This window comes from Pipistrellus hanaki (genome assembly GCF_964339955.1).
Source record: "Pipistrellus hanaki genome assembly, chromosome: 12".
NCBI classification, from domain to species: Eukaryota; Metazoa; Chordata; class Mammalia; order Chiroptera; family Vespertilionidae; genus Pipistrellus; species Pipistrellus hanaki.
In genome coordinates, this window is record NC_140514.1 from 54,096,709 (window position 1) to 54,117,647 (window position 20,939).

Below are 20,939 nucleotides of genomic sequence, written 5' to 3' on the forward strand. Positions count from 1 at the left end.
ATAAACAACGCTGTGCTTGTACAGTTACACACATGCCACATGTTGTATATTCTCTCTTTTAATCCTCATAATAACCCTGGGAAGCACTATTGTTACCTCCTTTCTGTAGTGAAGAAAGCAATGGAGAGTGGCTGAGAAACTTGGCATGGTCAGACATTAAGTGATAGAATGAAGTTTGAAGTTTAATCTCTGAAGATTCCAGAAATAATGTGTCTTGCTACTGGTCTATTGACCAAAATAGATTAGACTGATTTTTGAGACAGTCACAGAGGAGGAGTAAATGTGAAGGCGGTTCAGGTAGAGGAGGGGCAGTGAGTATGTCAGGTAGACAGCTGCAAGTGCCGCCATGGAGTTGGGCACGGGTGCAGAGTATTTGCTTCGGAATTGTGAGATGCTCATTGTGATTGGCAAATGGGATTCCTAGACTGTCTCAGATTTTAGCTGGTCATCACAGTTCCCAGGGGTGTATCTAGGTTGTCATAGGTCTTCCTTTACCACAATATGAGAGCTGGTCCATGGGATTGGTATGAATTTGGGAGGATGTTAGGAGCCCAACCAGGGAAGCTGGAGTTTTGACCAGAGTACCAGTTCCAGGGCATACAGGATTCCCATATAAAAACGAGCAGAATTCCAAGTATTTGGCATGGACAAGTTAAAAAGGTTGAAAGCAGGTATTGTGAAAATGGAACAGGAGTGATTTACATGTCTTACTTGCTGATGGGGTAGGACTCCTAATGACCTTCCTCCTTGGGTCAGACACAATCCCAAAACTGGGCAAGACTGAGCAAGAAGTTGTAGATCCCTGTCCATGGGAACATACAACATTCATGTACATGTTTTTATATGGACATATGCTTTCATTTTCCTTGGGTATTTTTTACCCAAGAGTGGAAATGCTTGGCCATATTATAACTTGCGCTTATTCATTTGAAGAGCTGCCAGACAATTTTCCAAAGCAGCTGGACCATTATGCATTTCCTCCAGCAGGGTATGAGAGTTTTTATTTCTTTACATTTTTAACATTTATTATTTTTTATTTTTTTAAAGTATTACATATAATAGTACATATGTCTCTCTTTCCCCCCACTGACCTTCCCCCGGCCTCCCCTACCCCTTGTTTCATGCCCTCATCCCATCTCCCCAGTGTCTTGTGTCCATTGGTTGGGCTTATATGGGGCATACAAGTCCTATGGTTGATCTCTTTCCCCCTCTACCCAACACTCCCCAGCCTTCCCGCTGTAATCTGACAGTCTCTTCGGTGCTTTTCTGCCTCTGTACCTATCTTTTGTTTCATCAGGTTATAATGTTCTTTATTTTCCATAAATGTGTGAGATCATGTGGTATTTTTCTATCATTGCCTGGCTTATTTCACTTAACATGCTCTCCAGGTCCATCCATGCTGCTGCAAATGATAAGAATTCCTTCTTTTTTATGGCAGCATAATATTCCATTGTGTAGATGTACCATAGTTTTCTAATCCACTCATCTGCTAATGGGCACTTAGGTTGTTTCCAAATCTTAGCTATGGTGAATTGTGCTGCTATACATAGGGGTGCACATATCCTTTCTGACTGGTGTTTCTAGTTTCTTGGGATATATTCCTGGCAGTGGGATCACTGGGTCAAATGGGAGCTCCATTTTCAGTTTTTTGAGCAAACTCCATACTGTTCTCCACAGTGGCTGCACCAGTCTGCATTCCCACCAGCAGTGCACGAGGGTTCCTTTTTCTTGGATCCTCCCCAGCACTTGTCATCTGTTGATTTGTTGATGTTGGCCATTCTGACAGGTGTGAGATGGTACCGCATTGTCGTTTTGATTTGCATCTCTCAGATAATTAGTGACTTTGAGCATGTTTTTATATGTCTCTTGGCCTTCCTTCTGTCTTCTTTCAAAAAGATTCTATTTAGGTCTGTTGCCCATTTTTTTTTATTAAATCATTTATCTTCCTTTTATTAAGTTGTACAAGTTCCCTGTAGATCTTGGAGATTAGCTAGAATTTTGTTGAGGATTTTGGCATCCGTGTTCATGTGGGATATTAGCCTGTAATTCTCTTTCATTGTGTTGTCTTTATCTGGTTTTGGTATTAGGGTGAACTTGCAAGTGTTCCTTCCTCTTTAATTTTTTGAAGTAGTCTGAGGAGGATAGGTTTCATTTCTTCCTTGGAATATTTGGTAAAACTCCCCTGTGAAGCCGTCTGGCCCTGGGCTTTTGTTTGATGGAAGCTTTTTGATGACTGCTTCAACTTCTTCCATAGTTATTGACCTGTTGAGCTGCTTAGATTCTTCCTGATTGAGTTTTGGAAGGTTGTATTTTTCTAGGAATATGTCCATTTCCTCCAGGTTGTCCATTTTGTTGGAATGGAGCTGGTCATTGTATACTTTTAACAATCCTTTGTTTTTTGGTGTTTTCTGTTGTTATTTCTCCTCTTTCATCTCTGATTTTGTTTATTTGGGTCCTCTCTCTTTGCTTCTTGGTGAGCCTTGCTAGAGGTCCATCAATCTTGTTTATCCTTTCAAAGAACCAGCTCTTGGTTCTGTTGATCTTTTGTATTTTTTTTTCTCTGTCCTTTATCTCTGCTCTGATCTTTATTATTTAATTCCTTCTGTTTCCACTGGGCTTTTCTTTGTTGCTCTTTTTCTAACTCTTTGAGTTGTAGGGTTAGGTAATTTATTAGCATTGTTAATTGTTTTTTGTAGTAGGCTTGTAGAGCTATGAACTTCCCTCTCAAGACTGCTTTTGCTGTGTCCCATAGATTTTTTTATTGTTGTGTTTTCATTGTTGTTTGTTGCCATGATGTTTTTTATTTCTTCTTTGATCTCTCTGGTAACCCAGTCATTGTTTAATAGCATCCTGTTTAGTCTCCAGGTGTTTGATTTCTTTGGATTGTTTTTGTTGTAGTTGATTTCCAGTTTTATGCCACTGTGATCTAAGATACTTGGTATGATTTCTGTCCTCTTGAATTTGAAGAGACTTTGCTTGTGACCCAGTATATGGTCTATCTTTGAAAATGATCCACTGCACTTGAGAATAATGTTTATTCTGTGGATTTGGGGTGAAATGTTCTGAAGATGTCAATTAATTCCATCTGGTCTAGTGAGTCATTTAGGGTTGATGTTTCTTAGCTGATTTTTTTATTTAGAGGATTTGTCCAATGGTGATAGTGGGGTATTAAGGTCTCCTACTATGATTGTATTGCTGTCAATCTCTCCCTTAATATCCTCCAGGAGTTTTTTTTTTGTTGTTTGTTTTGTTTTTTAAATGTATTTGGGTGTGCCTGTATTGGGTGTGTATATGTTTACCAGAGTTATTTCTTTTTGTTGGATTGCTCCATTTAGTATTATGAAGTAACCTTCCTTATCTCTTTTTATGTCCTTCACTTTGAGATCTAATTTTTCAGATATAAATATTGTTATCCCAGCTTTTTTTAATTTCCATTCTCCTGAAAAACCTTTTTCCATCCCTTCACCCTCAGGCTGAAACCCGCATCTATCTATCTTTCTTTCTTTCTTTTTTTCTTTCTTTCTTTCTTTCTTTCTTTCTTTCTTTCTTTCTTTCTTTCTTTCTTTCTTTCTTTCTTTCTTTCTGGCTGTGTGCATCTTTTTTTCTTTCTTTCTTTTTTTTTAAATATATTTTATTGCTTTTTTTACAAAGAGGAAGGGAGAGAGATAGAGAGTTAGAAACATCGATGAGAGAGAATCCTGGATCAGCTGCCTCTTGCACACCCCCTCCTGGGGATGTTCCCACAACCCAGGTACATGCCCTTGATCGGAATTGAACCCATGACCTTTCAGTCCGCAGGCTGATGCTCTATCCACTGAGCCAAACCGGTTTCGGCTGAAATTCTATTTTTAATTTTCGTTACTAAAGAGACTGTTCTTTCTTCATTATATGTTCTGGCTTCTTTTTTGTAAATTAATTTACAACATAAATTTGTAATATATACATATACATATACATATATATATATATATGTATGTATGTATATATTACAAATTTGTGTGTGTGTGTGTGTGTATAGTTTTTTGGGGGGCTATTCTGTTTCATAGTATTATGTATCTGTTTTTATGCCATTGTCATACTGTTTTTAAAAAAATATGTTTTTATTGATTTGAGAGAGAGAGAAAGGGAGAGGGAGAGGGAGAGGTAGAAATATTAATGAGAGAGAAACATCATCGATTGCCTCCTGCATCCCCCCCACTGGGGACTGAACCTGCAACCCAGGCATGTGCCCTGACTAGAAATCAAAACAGTGACCTCTTGATGCATGAGTCATTGCTTCTACCACTGAACCCAATGTCATACTATTTTGATTACTATAGCTTTGTAAAATAGTTTGAAACAGGGAGCATGATGGTTTTGTGTTTTTTTTCCCCCCCTCAAGATTACTGTGGGAATTTGGGATCTTTGTGGTTCCATGCAAATTTTATGATCATTTGTTCTAATTCTGTGAAAAATGCCTTTGGAATTTTGGTAGGATTTGCTCTAAATCTATAGAATGCTGTGGGTAGTATAGACATTTTAATATTAATTCTTACAATCCATGATCACAGAATCTCTTTCCATTTATTTGTGTCATCAATTTTCATTATGTCTTACTAAAGGCCTGGTGCATGAATTCTTGCACGGGTGGGGTCCCTCTGGGTGGCCTGCAGGGATCAGACTGAAACCCGCAGTCCAATGCTGCCTGCAGCTCCTACCTGCTGCTCTCGTTCATCCCGGCCCCACTGTGCCTGCCACAGGCTCGCACCCAATCGGTTGCGATCAGGAGAGGCTCACACTGCTGCAGCAGCACTCCATCAGCCCTGCCTCTGGCACCCTTTCAAGGGAGTGGCCTGCGAGATCAGGTTGAAAGTAGCTGTGCATCATCCCTCGAGGGCTTCTGGATTGCTAGAGGGTGCAGGCCAGGCTGAGGGACCCCCACCGGTGCATGATCGGGTTGTGGAGGGACAGTGGGAGGGCTCCAGGGATGTCTGGCCCATCCCACTCAGTCCCAATCAGCTGGACTCCAGCAGCAGGCTAACCTACCAGTGGGAGCATCTGCCCTCTGGTGGTCAATGCACATCATAGTGACTGGTCAACCGTTCGACTGTCTGCTCCCTGGTGGTCAGTGCACATCATAGGGATCGATTTAGCAGCCTTAGCATATCATTAGCATATTACACTTTGATTGGTTGTTTGATTGTTCTGCTCTTTTGTCTATTTGCATATTACCCATTTATTATATAGGATAGTTTTCTGTACTAGTCTTTCATCTCCTTGGTTAAAGGTATTTTTAGGTATTTTATTCTTTTTTGGCACAATTGTAAATGAGATTGTTTTTAATTTTTCTCCCTGGTAGTTCATTATTGGTTTATAAATAAAAACCTCCCAACAGAAATGCTACAGATTTCTTTATATTGATTTTGTACCTGTATAATTTTTTGGAATAAAATAATTCTAACAGGTTGTTGTTGTTTTGGTGGAGTTTTCAATATATAGTATCAGGGCATCTGAAAATAATGACAGTTTTATTTCCTTTTTTAAAAATTTTGGATTTTTTAAAATTTCTTTTTCTTGCTATACTAATTGTTGTATTATGATGGATAAAAGTGGCGAGAGTGGGCATCTTTGTCTTATTCCTGATCTTAGAGGAAAAGCTTTCAACTTTTTGCCATTGACTGTGATGTTAGCTGTGGGTTTGTCATAGATGGCCTTTATTATAATGAAGTATGTCTCTTATACTCACTCATTGAGATTTTTTTAATTATGAATGGATGTTGAATTTTGCCAGATGCTTTTTCTGCATCTATTGAGGATCAGATGAGTTTATATCCTTCCTTTTGTTTATGTGGTGTATCACGTTGATTGATTTGCAAATGTTGAATAATCTTCGTATTCCTGGAATAAATCCTACTTGATCATGGTATATGATCCTCATAATGTACAGTTAGTTGAATTAGGTTTGCTAATACTTTGTTGAGAGTTTTTGCATCTCTGTTTATCAGGGATATTGGGTTGTGATTTTCTTCTGTTTTGATAGTATCTTTTTTCTAGTATTGGTATTAGCAAAATGCTGTCCTTGGAGAATGAGTTTTGAAGCATCCCCTCTCTTCAGTTTTTTTCTTTAAAGAATTTGAGAAGGACAGGTATTAAATCTTCTTTAACTTTTGGTAGATCTCATCACTGCAGCCTTCTAGTCCTGGACTTTTGTTTGTTGGAAGGTTTCTATTTTATTGTTGATTCAATCTTTTTAATTCAATTGGTCTATTTAGATTTTGTATTTTTTTCTTGGTTCAGTCTGGAAGATTGTATTTTTCTAGGAATTTATTTCTTTTAGGTTGTCCAATTCATTGCCATGTAATTGTTCATTGTAATATCTTATGATCTTTTGTTTTTCTGTAGTATTAGTTGTGACTTTTCTTTCATTTCTCATTTTATTTGAGCCCTCTCTTTTTTCTTGGCGAGTCTAGCTAAAGGTTTGTCAATTCTGTTTATCTTTTTAAAGAACTAGCTCTTAGTTTTATTGATCTTTTCTATTGTTTCTTTTTAAAAATGTTTTTCTTGATTTTAGAGAAATAGGAAGGAAGAGGAAGAGAGGAAATATCGACGTAAGAGAGAAACATCAAGAAGTTGCCTCCCTGACATGCCCAGACCTAAGATCAAAGTGTTAAACTTTCAGTGCACAGGTCGGTGCTCTGAGCCACACCAGCCAGAGCGAGAAGCATGTATGTTCTGTTGTGGGTAGAGTGTTCTATAGATGAATGTCAGCTCCAGCTCGTTTATAGTACTTTTCAAGTCTTCTCTGTGTTAACTTTATGTGAAGTTGTTCCATCCATTATTGAAAGTGGTATATCGAGGTCTCTAGCTATCTGTACTAATAAAAGGGTAATATGCAAATTGGTGGGGATGCCCTCACACAACGACCAAACAGCAGGCTGCATGGGGTGACCAGGCCAGCAGGAAGGCCAGTGAGGTGCGATCAAAGGACCGAACAGCAGGATGCGTGGGGTTATGAGGCCGGCAGCGGAGGCAGTGAGGGGTGATCAAGCGACTGAACAGCAAGCTGTGTGGGATGACTAGGCCAGCTGGGGGGGGCAGTGAGGGGTGACCAAATGATCGAAAAGCAGGCTGCATAGGGTGACCAGTTCAGCAAGGGGGGGCAGTGAGGGGCAACTAGGCTGGCACGAGGGGCAGTTACAGGCAATCAGACTGGCAGGCAGGTGAGTGGTTAGGAGCCAGCAGTCCTTGATTGTGAGAGGGACCTAAACCGGCAGTTGGACATCACCCTAGGGGTCCCAGATTGGGGAGGGTGCAGGCTGGGCTGAGGGACCCCTCACCCATGCACAAATTTTGTGCACCAGGCCTCTAGTCCTATATAATAAAAAGGGAATATGCAAATTGACCATTAAACCATCACAAAATGGCGGTGCCCACAGAGGAGGCGGGGTCTCTGTAACACAAGATGGCTGCACCCACAGCAGAGTCTGAGTTCCTGTAATGAGCCTTAAGGAGCAATCAGCAGGGACCTGAGGCTCTGCTGGGCTGGGGCAGAGGACCTGAGCCTGCGGCTCCCGCCCAGTGGGGCTCAACTGGGTACCTCAAGGCGTGTGCCCCTGCCCAAGTGCATGAATTTCATGCACCGGGCCATTAGTATTGTATTTAATGAAGGAATCTGGCAATGTAGCAGGATATAAAATTAACAGCCAGGAATAGATGGCATTTTTATACACCAGTAATGAATGCTCAGAAACTAAATAAACAATTCTACTTGCCATAGCAACATCAAAATTAAGATACCTAATAATAAACTTTACCAAGGAGGTAAAAGAATTATACTTGGAAAACTACCGGATGATGATAAAATTAGACAGAGGAAGATATAAACAAGAGGAAGAATATACTGTGTTCATGGATTGGTAGAATTAACATCATTTAAATGTCCATATTATTCTAAGCAATTTATATATTCAGTGCAACACCTATTAAATTAACAATAGTATATTTCACAGATCTAGAACAAATACTCCAAAAATTTATATGGATACCAAAAAGATCCCTAATAGCTTCAGCAATGTTGAAAAAGAAGAACAAAGTTGCAGGGATCACAATATCAGATATGACCTTATACTACAAAGTCACTATAGTCAAAACAGCCTGATACTGGCACAAGAGCTGACATATATTTCAATGGGACAGAACAGAGACCTCAGAAATCACACAAACCATTATGCTCAATCAATACTTGATAAAGGAGGCAAAGGTATACAATGGCCTCAAGACAGTATCTTCAGTAAATGGTGTGGGGAAATTTGGACAGGTACATGCACAAAAATGAAACTAGACTACCAACTTACACCACACACAAAATAAACTCAAAATGGATAAAATATTTAAATGTAAGATATGAAACCATAAAAATCCCAGAAGAAACTATAGGCAGCAAAATCTCAGACATCTCTCATAGCTATGTGTTTGCGGATACATCTCCTAGGGCAGAGGAAACAAAGGAAAAAATGAACAAATGGGACTGCAAAATAAAAACCTTTTGCACAGCAAAAGAAACCATCAACAAAATGAAAAGGGAATCCACTGTATGGGAGAAGAGGTTTGGCAATGATCCATCTGATAAAGTGTTAATTTCCGAAATTTATAACTCATATATAAGAAACTCAAACAAATTAACAAAAGGAAGATAAACAATCCAGTTAAAAAATGGGCAAAGGACCTATATAGACACTTCTCCAAAGAGAACATAGAGATGGCCAAGAGACATATGAAAAAATACTTGCAGTCACTATGCAAAATAAAATGACAATGAGGTATCACCTCACATCTGACAGAATGGCTACCATCAACAAATCAACAAATGGCAAGTGCTGGCGAGGATGTGGAGAAAAGGGAACCCTAGTACACTGCTGGTGGGAATGCAGACTTGCAGCCATTATAAAAACAATATGGAGTTTCATAAAAAAAATTAAATATGGAACTGCCATGTGGCCCAGTGATCCCACTTGTAGGCATATATCCTAAGAAACCCAAAACATCAACCAGAAAGAATGTATGCACCCTTATCTTCATAGCAGCACAATTTGTAATAGTTGAGATCTGGAGTCAGCCCAAGTGCCCATTAGTAAATGAGCAGATAGAAAAGCTGTGGTACATTTATACCATGGTATATGTAGCATAGAAAAGAAAGATCTCTTTGAGACAGCATGGAGGGAACTGGAGAGTATTATACTAAGTGAAATAAGCCAGTCAGCAGTCAGCGAAAGACAAGTATCTCATCATCTCACTTATTTGTGCAATGTAGGGAACAAAATAAACTGTTGAACAAATTAGATCTAGAGACACAGAAGCATGGAATAAAACTGTTGAATCTCAGAGGGAAGGTGGAAGTGGGGGGGGGGGGGTGGGAAGTGATCAATGAAAGAGCTTGTATGCATATATGGACATAGACAATAGGGTGGTGGAGGCCTGGAGTGGGGTGTAAGGGCAGGCTATAAGGGGCAGTGGGAGAAAACGGGACATAAGTAATATTTTCAACAATAAATATTTTTTTAAAAGACTAGACCTATTAGAGAATATTGAGGGTTAGTGTATTTCAACAGTAAAGATTTCTTTAAAAAAGACTAACTATTATGATAGTGTATTGAGCTAGACAAGAGTGAAGCCAGCTAGCTAGAGATTAAAAAATAAAAATCAAATAAAATAAATGGGTTTCAACTAGGATCATCTTACATTACCTGATTAAGTTTTTAGGGATCAGGAATGTGACTAAAGTCTGGCCTAGGGAAATCTTTGCAGAATAGGAAGTACAGAGGAAACATTTAGCCTGTGGAAATTAATAATTGTGCTATATCAGACGAGATCAGGTGAGTTCAGGGTAGTGCTATAAGAGGATATATTTATTATGCCATCTACATATATAGAAGCCTAAGTGATTGTCCAACTATTCAACTGTCCGTCTGGTAGCTATGATTTGCACTGACCACCAGGGGGCAGATGCTCAGTGCAGGAACTTCTGAGCTGCGGTGGCTTGTCAGTTTCGGTTCTTGGGTTACACACCGGAACCAGAGTGGAGGGAGCCCAATTCCAGGGTGTGTCACCCGAGAACCACCTTCTTGCAATCCGGCACCCCTTGGGGGATGTCAGAGAGCTGGCTTCGGCCCGATCCCTTCAGGCCAAGCTGAGGGACCCAACCAGTGCACGAGCCCATGCACTGGGCTTCTAGATAATATATCCATGAGATATATTATCATCAGTTTCAATCCCTCATCCCTGTCTTTTTACATCTTTACAGTTGTTTATGCCTTTTGAGAAAGGATGTTAATATTATTCTTGAAGTGTTAATTTTAAAAACTTTGTCTTTTTCTCCCTATCTTTTAATTTCTAAAATGTTCACATTCTGACAGATACTAAGAGCACACTTAATGGTGCTTTGTTATATAACTCATCAGGGATCCTTTTTATTTTCAGTTCTGTTTTATGTTGTTTGTTGTATTTTTTTTTAGAAATACACTAATAACTTTTGGGTTTGCTTCTAGAAAAACTGGTTGCTTATCAACGAGAATTTCTTGCTTTGAAAGAACGTCTTCGGATAGCTGAACACAGAATCTCACAGCGCTCTTCTGAATTAAATGCCATTGTACAGCAGTTCAGGCGCGTAGGAGCAGAGACAAATGGAAGTAAGGACACATTGAATACATTTTCAGGTAAAAAGTATATTTTTAGTTTCATAAGAAGATTATATTTTTAGAGGGTTCTGTGAAATACTTTATTTGAAAGTTATAGAGTAGCTTATCAGCTAACATTTGTTACCCTTTTTAGAGAGATTAATCATCACAGAAAATTTTCTATTATGGTAAATTATAAAGCAGTTTTTATTAATTTAAGAGAGTAATTAATGGGTTAAAATTTAATTGTGTAGGTTTCATTGATAATAGTGTTTTTAAAATCATATTCAAAATGAGATAAAAATGTAATTTTGTATTTATACATGCTTATGTTGTGACTTGTGTGGACCTCACATGAACTCTGGAGAATCTTTTTGAGCTTTGATCTGCCTTATAAGAAAAAAAAATATTAAGTTTTATAAAGGGTACTTTTAGAGATATTTGACTTTTTTCTCTGAGAACTTCTGGTTAGAATATGATGAGTGCCAATAATCTCTCTGTTTCTGTACCATTCTTCTAATAATCAAATTGATATATGTGTATGATCAGTTGCTTTAAAATTTACATACTATTTCAAGATTAATGTACTTTTAGCATAATCCGTTCTAATCCTTTACCATTAATTTCTCTTGTCTTAAGATTCGCTACCTTACCTTACTTTAAAATTTTCCTGCTTAATCATTTTCCCATCTGATTTTGAAATTGTATATGGCACAGTAACATGTAAATTATGGAATGGTAACCTAGCTAAAGTGGCTCAGTTGGTTGAGCGTCATCCTGTGTACTGAGTGATTGCCGGTTCGATACCTGGTCAAGGCATATACCTGGGTTGCAAAGCTCGATTCCTTTTCGGGCACATACGGAAGGCACCAATTGATGTTTCTCACATCAGTCTCTCACTCCCTTCCTTCTTCTCTCTAAGCATGTTCGTGTGAGGATTAAAAAAATAATAATATTAAAAATAAATAAAAATATGGAATGGTATAAGTAATAAAAATAAAGTAATAAAGTTTTCTGCCAAATGATTTCAGTTAACTGTTTTTTTGTTTCTGTCTAGTCTTTTTTTATGAATATTTTTCTTCAAAATTGTTGTTGTTATAGCCTGATTTTTACTCTTGAAATTATGTATTAGAACTTACTATGTCATTGAATATTCTCCAAAAATACCATTTCTAATGGCTGTATAACTTATCAGATAATTACTTACTGTAATATATTAAACACTTTCTAATAATTAGGCAAATAGATTTTTCTGTCCCAGTTTATAGCTCTGTGATAAACATCTTTGCATACTAATCAATCACACTTCTGGTAGCTCTTATGTTATTTTCATTAGATTATGCCTTTCTTAAAAACAAGATCTATGTTTTGATGACCATTGAATTTTAACAACACAGCACAGTGGCTGGAACAAAATAGATAATCACTAAATATTCATTGAATGCATAAAAGTTAAATTCCTAAAAGGGAAGTTATTGAATAACAGGACAGAGATGTTTCAGGGTTTTTGATTTTTTCTGAATAGCTGAAACATTTATCACATTATCACCAAAATTTAATGTTAATATTTAATTTTATTGCAAAAGCATCTTTTTCACTTCAAATGGAGATCCCATTCACCAAAGTATAAAATTAGGAAAGAAAATTCTTTAGTTCTAGTTTTCATAAATTTTACTGCTGTGTTTGTAAAAACTGAAACTTCTGTAGGTAAGGTGTCTTGTGCAATAATTACACTTCTGTGTTTCAGATAATACCCTAAAGCTATTAAAGGAGTTAACAGGCAAAAAATCTCTCCGCGTGCCAAGTATTTATTATCATTTGCCTCATTTATTGCAAAATGAAGGAAGCCTTCAACCTGCTGTGCAGATTGGTAATGGAAGAACAGGAGGTATGTTCATTTGGTTTCTTACTGTAGTTGTACTGCTAGTCTTAATGTGTGTATTGGAGTATTACATTGTCAGAAGTTTGGCAGGTCAAAGAATAAAAATTATTTTTCTGGGCACAGTAACTTAGGACTCATTCTAAAGTTTATGCTAAGAGGAGTTGGACATTTTTATCCATAGACAAGATTAGTAGAGCTGAAAAGGAACATGAGAAATCTAGTTCAAGCTCCATCTCTGGGCAGAAAAATGTTTAAACCTTTGTCTTTTTGTTGTTAATCCTCACCCGAGGATATTTTTTCTTCATTGATTTTTAGAGAGAATGGAAAGAGTAGAGAGAGAAACATTGATGTGACAGACACATGGTTTGGTTGCCTCTTGCATGCACCCTGACCAGGACTGGGAATGGAGTCTGCAACTAGGTACATGCCCTTGACCGGAACTAAACCCAAGACTCTAACCATTAAACCAAACCAGCTATGGTAAAATCTTTGTCATTTTTTATTTTGAATATTAAAATTAATCCATATCCTGACCCTCCCACGGTATTTGCAGAGGCAGGCTGCTGTCTTCCAGAGGAGATGATAAATCTTAAAAGAATGTGTTCAGACTATGATTTAAGAAATATTTACAATTTAAGAAATATTTTTTAGAAGGTACTAGATAAACAAAGACTAAAGAGATGTGTAGCATACTCAAAAGTATTTTTTTAGAACATTGATCATTATTTCTGAAGCTGATAATTGTATCTCTCCCTTTAATAATCACTATTTAGGTAGATGCCTTAAGCCATTTAGTGAACCTGTTGGTTTAGACTTCATTAATCATTAATAAAAATACTGAAGGAAAGTACAAGTGTTTTTAAAGTAATTTAAAACTATAGAATCACAAATATATTCTTTTGTAGTAGTCTGTTTTTATTTTATAAATGTGACATTCTGTTCCTTTTGAAGATACTTATTCCATCCCATTTGCTTATAATTTTATCCATCTTAAATAAAATGAAATCTTGGCCAACCAGCTTTCCTGTAGTTAACATTCTTTTTTGTTGTTGTTGTTAATCCTCACCTGAGGATATTTTTCCATTGATTTTTTAGGGAAAGTGGAAGAGAGAGGGAAAGACAAAGAGAAACATCGATGTGAGAGAAACACATTGATTGGTTGCTTCAGACCAGGGCTAGGGCCCAAGGAACCTGCATCCAAGGTAGTGCACTTGACCGGAATCGAACCTGGGACCCTTTGGTCCACAGACCAACACTCTATCCACTGAGCCAAACCAGGGAGGGCCAGTTAACATTCTTATCAAGCTAACTCTATTTTTGGGAAATAGAAAAATAAGACAACTCAAAGATAAAAAAGAAAATTCTCACATTTACTTTAAAAAAACAAACCTCCCTCCTAATCCCTTAGGCAATAGTTATTAACACTTTTATAGTCACAGAACCCTTTGGATAGCCTAGGAAAGCTGTCAAGACTTCTACTTTAAAAATGCACATAGAAAAAGTAAATTTGTGTATAACTTCTGGGATTTTGTGGAACCCAAAAACCTAGTTAGGGACTTTATACTAAGAAGTTAGTTTTTAGATGAAAGAAAAAGTGCTTCTTGCTAAAGATCCTGTTCTTCAGTGGTCAGACTGATAAGGAACAATACTCACACCAGCTTAGCTAAGCCTTCGAGGAGTGAAGAGGGAGAATAGTGCTCCAGGCAGCTCCTCCTCCTCTAGAATTCTCACAGCCCTCCCCCACCACATTCAGTCCTCCCACAGCATTTGCAGAGGCAGGCTGCAGTACACAGAACAAGCAAGTACAGGTGGGTAAAAGGCCATCTTGTAAACTAGGTTTTCCAAGTAGTTCAGAAAATTGACATCATGAATGACCTAATACTCAAGGAAATGAATTTGTAATTACAATGTAGTTTAAAAATAAAAATAATGTATATTCTTAATTTTTATTTATTGATTAATTTTAGAGAGAGATAAAGAGGAAGAGAGAGATAGATAGAGATATCAATTTGTTCTTTCACTTATTTATGCATTCATTGTATGAGTCCTGACTGGGAATCGAACACTCTAAACAATAGAGCTACTTGGCTAGGGCCAAAAATAATATATTTTTAGAGGGAAGAGAGAAGTCAACTCATAACTGATTTTTATAAAAGGATTAGCTAGAAATCTTTGTGTTTTTACTTGAATGGTTATATTTTAAATTTTCACATAAATGGATTGATAATCAAAGTAGACACAACTGAAGGTCAAATTAGTGATCAGAAAAATTGAGCTGTGTAGTTCTTCCAGACTGCAGCAAAGAATTGGGGCAGACAAAAGTTTGAACATCTGTCTAATAGGAATTTCAGGAGAGAATGAAGAGAGTGAAGAGAAGAAATAATCAAATACATAATTGAGGAACAGAGAAGAAATAATCAAATACATAATTGAGGAACAGTTCTTTGAGTTAAACACACAGGTCTTCAGATGAAGGGCCTATTCAGTGCTGAGCAGGATGGCTGAGAAAGACCCTCCTTAGATACCTGCCACAATGGCATATTGGCTGGTAGAGGTCAGCAGGCCATTCTTCACGTAATTGCTGAAATAAAAAAACCCATGAGCACCTGCTGTGTGCCAGGCATTTAGCCAGGAACTTTGGTATAAAAAATTAGACAGGGTCCCTAATCTTGTGGAACTTCAATTCAAAGGAAATGCATTAGTTAAATAATCAATTATATAAACAGTTGCATAGTTACAGCTTTAATTGGTGACATAAAGGATGTGTTGAGTATGTACATAAAGGGCATTTGATTTAAGTAAGGACTGTGGGGAAGTTTTTAAAAATACATTTGAACTGAGATCAGTAGAATATGTAGTTCCTGCTACAGATGGGTGTATTTGCTTTGTATTTCTGCTATAACAAATTACCACAAACCCAATGACTTAATACAATACAAGTCTATGATCTTATAGCTTTGGGGGTCAAAAGTCCAGAAAGTAAGTGTGTTGACAAGGACGTGTCTCTTCGGGAAACTTTAGGGAAGAGCCCATATCCTTGCCTTTGTCAGCTCCTAGAGATCACCTGCATCCATCAGTTCATGCCCCTCCTGCATCTTCAAAGCACAGCACCTTCAACACACTTTCTGACTCCCTTGCTTCCATTGTCACATTACCTCTCATTCTGACTCTCCCGCCTTCCTCTCATAAGGACCCCTGTGAGTACATTAGGCTCACGTGGGCCATACAGGATAATCTTCCCATCTGAAGACTCTTAATCATCTCTGGAAAGCCCCTTTTGCCACATAAGGCAATATGTTCACAGATCCCAGGAATTGGCATGGGTTTCTTGGGGAACGGGGCAGTATTCCACCACATGTGAGAAAAGGATACAGTATTCCAGAAAATGAGAAAAGCACTACAAAAGCCTTGAAGGAAGGGAGCATGGAATAGTCTAGAAAATGGAGACAGCACTGTAGATGAATTATAGAGTAATGGGAATTATGGAACAAGATGAGACTAGAGAGGTGTTGAGACCCTACCATGCAGGACCTTGCAGACCAATTGTAGGGTTTTGGATTTTTATCCTAAAAGCAGAAAGAAGCCACTGATGGGTTTTAAGCAGGACTTACTTTGGATGACTTCATAAGATTTAAATTTTGCAAAGCTCACATTTGATGCAATGAGAAAAATGATTGAAAATGTGGGAAGAAGAGTAGATGTGAAAGGACTCAGTAACAGACTATCGTAGTGATCCACTTGAGAGAGGGTGAGCTTGGGTCAGGTGGTGGTAGTAGTAGGGATGGAAAGAAGAAGATTTACGAATTGTTTGGGATGTATGGGGATATATGCATGGGAGGACATAGTGGCGGACGGTTTTGTGGGCTAAGGTAAGGGAGTAAGTAATCAGGGATAGGACCTAGATTTATGGATTATATAACTGGGTTGCTGGTACTATTCATGTGGTAAAGGACAACAAATGTTTTGTAATATTAGTTTCGAAGCAAGACCATACATTAAATTTGGGTTTAATTTTATGATTTATCATTTGCAAATAACTGGTTTTTGAAGATACAAGGGTGGATGATATCACCCAAGACCTAGAACTGAGGACCTATTATAGAACAGTTAGTTTTCAGGAAAAAGAAAGATGAAGCCAACAAAGACAGAGAAAGTGCAACTGGACAATAGAGATAAAACTGTTGTCATGGACTATAAGGAAAGAAATGGGAATAAATGACTAAAATCAAACCAGAGGAAACAAGATAGGATAAAAATGTTTGATTAGCAATGAATATTGAAAAAGAAAAGCAATTTAGTTATAACTGAAGGTAGACTAGTAATTGAAGATTCAGAATGCCAAATAAAGATTGTCCTTAGTTTTTTTTATCACAAAGGAAATAAATACCAGAATTTGTAAACTTCCCAGAAAAGTTGAAGAAAACGGAAATAATATCAGTTGCTATCTCTGTCAAATTATAAACACCATGAGGCAACAGCTTTACCTATCTTATGACTATATTTTAGATAGTCTATTACATAATCGATGTATTATAGGTGCAGTTAATACTTGAATAGGAAATATTGGATGATGAATTACTGGGACAAAGAACTTAGAACAACCCTTTGTCTCCCTTCCTGTTCTGTTCCTTGGTCCGCCTTGCTCCTCCACAAAAGGACGATATGTCTGTATTGTTCTCATTGCTTCCGTGTTAGTTCTGAACTCTTACTTATCCCTTAGTATGCATACATTTTTAGATTGTAAGCCATAGAAGGACATTTCATCAAACAGGACCAGGGCAATTAACAACTTCAAATCTCAGTGGGTAAAGTAATACAGTTATTTGTTTATTTACTGCTCAAAGTATGTCCACCAGGGTTGGCAGGGCTTTGTGCATCATTGGTCACTCAGAGATCCAGGCAGACAGAGCAGTCAGCATCTTGAACTTTACTGGTTGCTCTGCTGAGGAGAGAGGACAGCTCTGAAAACCCTCACTCTGCAGTACCAGGGGCTCAGCCCCTGACTTACCTGTGGGATGACTCACTGTTACTAGGCACACCCCCTCCCACTGTTCTCCCCAACCCTAAGGGACAGGAAGTGCAATCCTACCTGTGACCAGAAGGCAGGAAAAACTGTCTTTTTGTGTGTGTGTGGTAATTTTGAGAAATACCACAAGCGTGGATACTCTAATTCTGAAAGCTTAGCTGAAATTAGTACTTTCATTTTTAGTGTTTTTGGAGTCTTTGAGTGCCTTGTTTTAAACTAAAGAATTTAAATTTCAGCTCCAAAACAGTATATCAGGTGCTTCTCTAAACATGCCATCTAAACTTAAAACAGAAACAAAACAACTCAAGACAGTGGTAGGGAATAGAGTTTGCATTATAACTTTAATACCGTTTGTGTTTGCATACTTTGGGTCAGCATATATTTTTGCTTTTTCCATACACAGAATTTTTGAACTCCATATGAGTTAACATTTCTTAGGAATGTTTTGTATCATAGATGATACATATATATTTTTTAAAATATATTTTATTGATTTTGTACAGAGAGGAAGGGAGAGATAGAGTGAGAAACATCGATGAGAGAGAGTCATCGATCAGCTGCTTCTTGCACACCCCCTGCTGGGGATATGCCCGCAACCAAGGTACATGCCCCTGACCGGAATCGAGCCCGGGACCCTTCAGTCCCCAGGCCGACACTCTATCCATTGAGCCAAACCGGTCCCGGCAGATGATATATTTTTAATCTGTGTTCTAAATATTTAAAATGTTTTTAATTTAAATTTTGAGGTAGGTTGAAGTATATGGAAATTTGCTTCCAGGGTAACTCATCCTGCCTTGAGGCATTTCAGAGTAACATGCTCAAAACAGTGTGTTGTTCTCAATAAAAGATCCTCCATCCACTTAAGTCATCCTTCAGTTCTCCTCTTCCTTTGTCTCTAAGTCCCAGGGGAAAGGGGTCTTCAAAATATGTCCTAGCCCTGGCCTTGTAGCTCAGTTGGTTGGAGCATTGTCTCGTCTCGTACACAAAAAGGTTGTGAGTTCAATTCCCAGTCTGGGCACATACCTTGGTTGTGGGTTTGGTCTCTCCCTCCCTCCCTCCCTCCCTCCCTCCCTCCCTCCCTCTTTCCCTCCCTTCCTCTCTTTCTTTCTCTTTCTGTCTCTCTCTTCCTCTCTCTAAAAATCAATAAGTGTATCCTCTAGTGAGGATACCATATATCCACCCACTAATCCAGCCACTCATCTCCATTTTTAATGCCCTAATTCAAACTACCATCTTTTCCTTTAATTACTGCAATAGCTTCCTGATTTCTCCCAAAATGCTTTTACTCTTAGCACTTTTGTTTCTGTTCTCCACAAAATTTGGTAAACTTAAAATTAACAAATTGGATAATGTCACTCCCCTATTTATAGCTTTATAATTGCTTTCTCTGAATTAAAAACTAAACTTAAGGTTTCATGTGAAATGACCCCTAGCTGCTGCTCTGAATCTTGGCTCTTTCTCAGTTATCTTAAGATCATTGTCTCTTCAGGGCCTTGCTGTTTCTTCTGGAATGTTTTTCCTCTGCTCTTTCTCATCATTAATTACCAGAGCGGCCCTCCATGACCCTCACTGTCTATAAAGGTACCTCCTCTTAACCCCCTCTCTTTCTAATACTGCCATGTTTTAATTTGTATAGTACATATTACCTTATTTTATTTTATCTTCTCTTCTAGAATGTAAGTTCCATGAGGGTAGGGGCCTTTTCCATGCTCTTCACTGTTCTATTACAGTCACTAATATAATGCCTTACATTTAATAGGTGTTTAGTAAATATGTTCAGGAAAATGTAGCAAATCTCTTTTTGAGCTCTTGTAAACTCTTTGTCCCAAAATGAAGAGAGGAATGTGAGACTTGGGCAAGTTTCTTGAATTATTTGGATCTTACAATTCTTATCTGTAGAATCATGGTGATAGACTTGTAGATCCATGATCTTTTACTTTCCTTTTAGCTTTAGAATTCTGTGAATTTTAAGTATTTTATAGTATCTCCAATTAATTGATAATACTTAATTATTTAAAAATATATAGAGTATTTTTCTACTGATATATAATATGCAGTATACTAAGACTTCTTAAGAGGTGATGTTTTTAAAAACTTTCTGGGACATACAGTCCTACTGTAACACAATATATGCATTCCTAAAAATTACTGCTCTGTGCAGAATTGTGCAGTAAACTGAGAAAAATGGGATTAGGTTCACAACACTCAACAATTTTGCCTGTTACACATTTAAAAATATAAGACTTAAAAATGGTAGCATAATTCTACACTTGTTAAGTGATTAATAAATAGAAAATTGCTACAATAAATGTGGTATCTGCCTTGTAATGGACCTCAGGTTTGTGTGTTAAAATGGGTTTCAGAAGGCCTGCAGCTGGGAAGCTCTGAGAAATGGTGCAAAGGGAGTGCTCTGAGGCCTGACAGGAAGTGGCCACACCAGGAGAGGTTAGGTGTGGTCATAGCGGGCAGTGAGCTGGGGCAGTGTGTGCATTTTGTGCGTCCCCACAATGCTCCTTTCAGTTTCCTGAGTTCTGTTCCAATAGGTGCAACTTCCTGTGAGTGCTTGTTCCAGAGGAGAAGTTGCACATAAACAAATGTGAAATCAGTGTTATGCTGAAATGGCTCCTTAATATACTAATCACACATAGGGACAAGTTTGCATTTCAAAACAGGCATAATAGTAGACATGAAATTTTAGACTTAAAAACAATTACATGAATAGTACAACTTCCATATAGTTCCTCTAAACATTTACATCTTATATAACCATAGTACCATGCTCAAAACCAGAAAATAAACATTGATGTTATACTGTTATTTAACCTTCAATCGTGTTCACATTTTGCCATTTTTTTAATTAGTATTTTTTTGTTTGTTTGTTTGTTTCTGGATCCAGCTCAGGATCATATATATATATATATATATATATATATATATATATATATATATACATACACTTTTAAAAAATATATATATTTTATTGATTTTTTACAGAGAGGAGGAGAGAGGGATAGAGAGCTAGAAACATCGATGAGAGAGAGTCATCGACCAGCTGCCTCTTGCACACCCCCTACCGGGGATGTGCTCGCAACCAATGTACATGCCCTTGACTGGAATCGAACCTGGGACCTTTCAGTCCGCAGACCGCTCTACCACTGAGCCAAACCAGTTTCGGCCAGGATCCCATATTTTGCTCAATTATCATATCTTAGTCTTCTTCAGTCATGGACAGTTCCTCATTCTTTCTTATTTTTCCTGATCATGATACTTTTTAGAGAGTACTGACCAATGAATTATTTTGTATGTAGTCCCTAATTTGTGTTTGTTTCTTCATGGTTAAATTGAGGTTATTCATTTTGGGCAAGGAAACCACAGAAAA

At 37.7% G+C, this 20,939-nt stretch overlaps 1 protein-coding gene across 3 annotated transcripts in view; it reads left to right on the forward strand.

The window, feature by feature from the left end:
* MGAT4A (alpha-1,3-mannosyl-glycoprotein 4-beta-N-acetylglucosaminyltransferase A) overlaps positions 1 to 20,939 on the forward strand; it is a 68,082-nt gene that overhangs the window by 13,565 nt on the left and 33,578 nt on the right. For 2 of the 3 annotated variants that reach the window (XM_084900350.1, XM_084900352.1), the window contains exons 3-4: positions 10,524 to 10,691; positions 12,400 to 12,540. In XM_084900350.1, coding sequence (XP_084756476.1) covers positions 10,524 to 10,691; positions 12,400 to 12,540 — 309 coding nt within the window. Of the gene's footprint in view, positions 1 to 10,523; positions 10,692 to 12,399; positions 12,541 to 19,049; positions 19,142 to 20,939 lie in introns of all 3 variants that reach the window. The other variant, XM_084900351.1, reaches the window with a different exon arrangement.